This window comes from Propithecus coquereli, unplaced genomic scaffold, assembly GCF_000956105.1.
Source record: "Propithecus coquereli isolate 6110/MARCELLA unplaced genomic scaffold, Pcoq_1.0 Scaffold44, whole genome shotgun sequence".
In the NCBI taxonomy this organism is placed as follows: Eukaryota; Metazoa; Chordata; class Mammalia; order Primates; family Indriidae; genus Propithecus; species Propithecus coquereli.
The window spans coordinates 13,959,905-13,962,350 of NW_012150174.1; the positions used below are offsets into that span (position 1 = coordinate 13,959,905).

The window sequence follows — 2,446 nt, forward strand, 5'->3', positions numbered from 1 at the left end:
TCAGAGTTGGGGTTGTAGTTTTTCATGCTAGCAAGATGGTCAAGTTGGAGAATAAAAAAAGCAATTCAGTTGATAAACTGTAGTGTTTAGAATTGTATATAATTCTTAAAAACTTGTTAATAATATCTCACTTTGAAGATTTGAATGAAAAACTAATACCAGTGCCTGTCCATGTACTGGTGATCTTCCTATAGAATCGGGCAATGATTGTTTTTCCTTTGAAAAATAGTATTCAGCATATTTCATTAACTTCCCTTATTTGTAAACTGTTTATTCCCACGTCTGAAGTATAATAACCAAAACATTAAGATTCCTGAGACTAGGAGCTTTCAAAAGCTGAAGCTTGGTTTTCTAACTTCAGGACTAAACCTTTCCAAAAATGGGAAGGTCTGTTGAATGACCACAAGGGGGTTTTATATCCCCTCCACGTAACAGGGTAGGATGGCATACTGAGAGAACAACAAGCAGAAAATGTGTACCATCAATAAATTCAAAATTAAAAGTGCTAATTTGTTAGTGAAATGCAGTAGACCAATTGTCTGAAACTATTTTTCTTGAAAAATGGAAGGCTCAGTATGTGTAGTAACTGATTTCCAATTCCAGTCATGGTTACACTTAGGAAGTTTCCACCACATGAGTTTAACTAGAATCGAGTTTGACCTTCTTTTCATTGTAAACAAACAGATAAATAAATAAATAGCAAAGATTTCCCATTCTGATTGGTTTGGGTCAGTCACCATGACATATAGGTTCAGGAGATAAAAGTCAATGACCTCTGGAAGCACCTTCCACTTATATGAATATATGAGAATATTTGAAAATTGCTTGTCAGAAGGTAATATCCAAGGTCATACGGACTTAGCTTGGCTCCCCAAAGGCTGCAGATAGGAGTATATCTGTGGGATAGAGAGCCCAAGTTCAGAAATGAAGAGTTATTCCTGACCTCTCCTGTACCTGCATCCTTAGAAGTCCTATTGTTTTACACTATTCTAGCTTTTAAGCCCTTGTTCTGCCACTAGGTAATATTGTGGGTATTAGACAGATCTTTTCCCTGTTCTTGGTTTGAGGTTCTGATGGGGAAATACAGAATTTATGCAAAAGCACAAATTCCTTGCAGTTCTAATTTCTTTAACTGTGGCTTTATTGTCCTATCTTATGACTCTTGCAGATGGTAAGATAGTAGCTATAGCTTAAAGTATAAAATTAGAAATCCATGCCTGGAATATTTAGAGGGGGCCAGGGAGTGAAGAGAGACCTATGGCTATGCAGAGGATCTTCTAAACTGTAGCAGGTCAGAAACTCCCCAGGGCACAGCTGGCTGTTTTCAATGTCTGGGTGCCACCTAGGTTGCCAGAATCTTCCCATGTTTACATTTCCCTGAATGGAAAAGAAGAATACTGAGTCTCCTTGCCCTCCTCTGTGATTTATCATTCTTGGAAATGGTTTTTCAGAGGACATTATCACCTATTACAACCTCTTTTCAGTCTCAAATACTGAAGATTTCTTAATCTTGAAAAGTTTCTTTTATTTTGGATTAAGTCCCTTCTATCCTCCAGGGTCACTCAGATGCCTTGATTTCAATTCCCTGTCCCCTTTGAAACACTCTGACAACCCTTTCACGGATCTCCTTGGTCTTAACTCCATATACCACAGGGTTAAGAGCAGGTGGGAAGAGCAGATAAACATTAGCCAAAAGAATGTGAATATGGAGCGGAACGTGGTGGCCAAAGCGATGTGTAAAAAAGGAGAAGAGGGCTGGTGTATAAGAGATAAGGATGACACAGACGTGGGAACCGCAAGTCCCTAGGGCCTTGGAACGAGCTTCATGGGATGAGAGACGAAGGACAGCTTGTGCAATGAGAGCATAGGAGAGACCAATGCAGAACAAATCAACCCCAATGACCAACAGTGCGGCTGTCAGCCCATACACACGGTTAGGCCTAGTGTCCCCACAGGCCAGCTTCACAACAGCCATGTGCTCACAGTAGGTGTGTGGGATCACATGGCTTTGGCAGAAGCTCAAACGCTCAATGAGGAAGGGACACGGGAGCATAAGCAGGGAACCTCGCACCATAGCTACCACCCCGATGCGGGCAATGAGGGTGTCAGTGAGGATAGTAGCATAGCGGAGTGGGTGGCAGATGGCCACATAGCGATCAAAGGCCATGGCCAGCAGCACAGTGGACTCCATCATGCAGAAGGCATGAATGAAGAACATCTGGGCCAGACAGGCAGAGGCAGATATATGTCCGGCTCCACACCAGAGGATGCCCAGTAGCTTGGGAACTGTGGAGAGGGAGGCAGCTAAGTCGATGGTTGAGAGCATGCACAGGAAAAGGTACACGGGCTTGTGCAGGGCTGGCTCAGTGGCAACAACGACCAGGATGGTTATGTTGCCCACAATTGTGGCTGTGCCCAGGCAGCACACAGGGAGTGAAAGCCACAG

At 43.0% G+C, this 2,446-nt stretch overlaps 1 protein-coding gene across 1 annotated transcript; it reads right to left on the reverse strand.

Moving 5' to 3' along the window:
* Nucleotides 1-1,558: 1,558 nt before the first annotated feature.
* On the reverse strand, nucleotides 1,559-2,440 carry LOC105818378 (putative olfactory receptor 52P1; the record flags this gene model as incomplete). The annotated part of the gene is made up of 1 exon (XM_012654336.1): nucleotides 1,559-2,440. A coding segment is annotated over one exon (882 nt), but the record flags the coding sequence as incomplete, so codon positions are not given.
* Nucleotides 2,441-2,446: the final 6 nt, after the last annotated feature.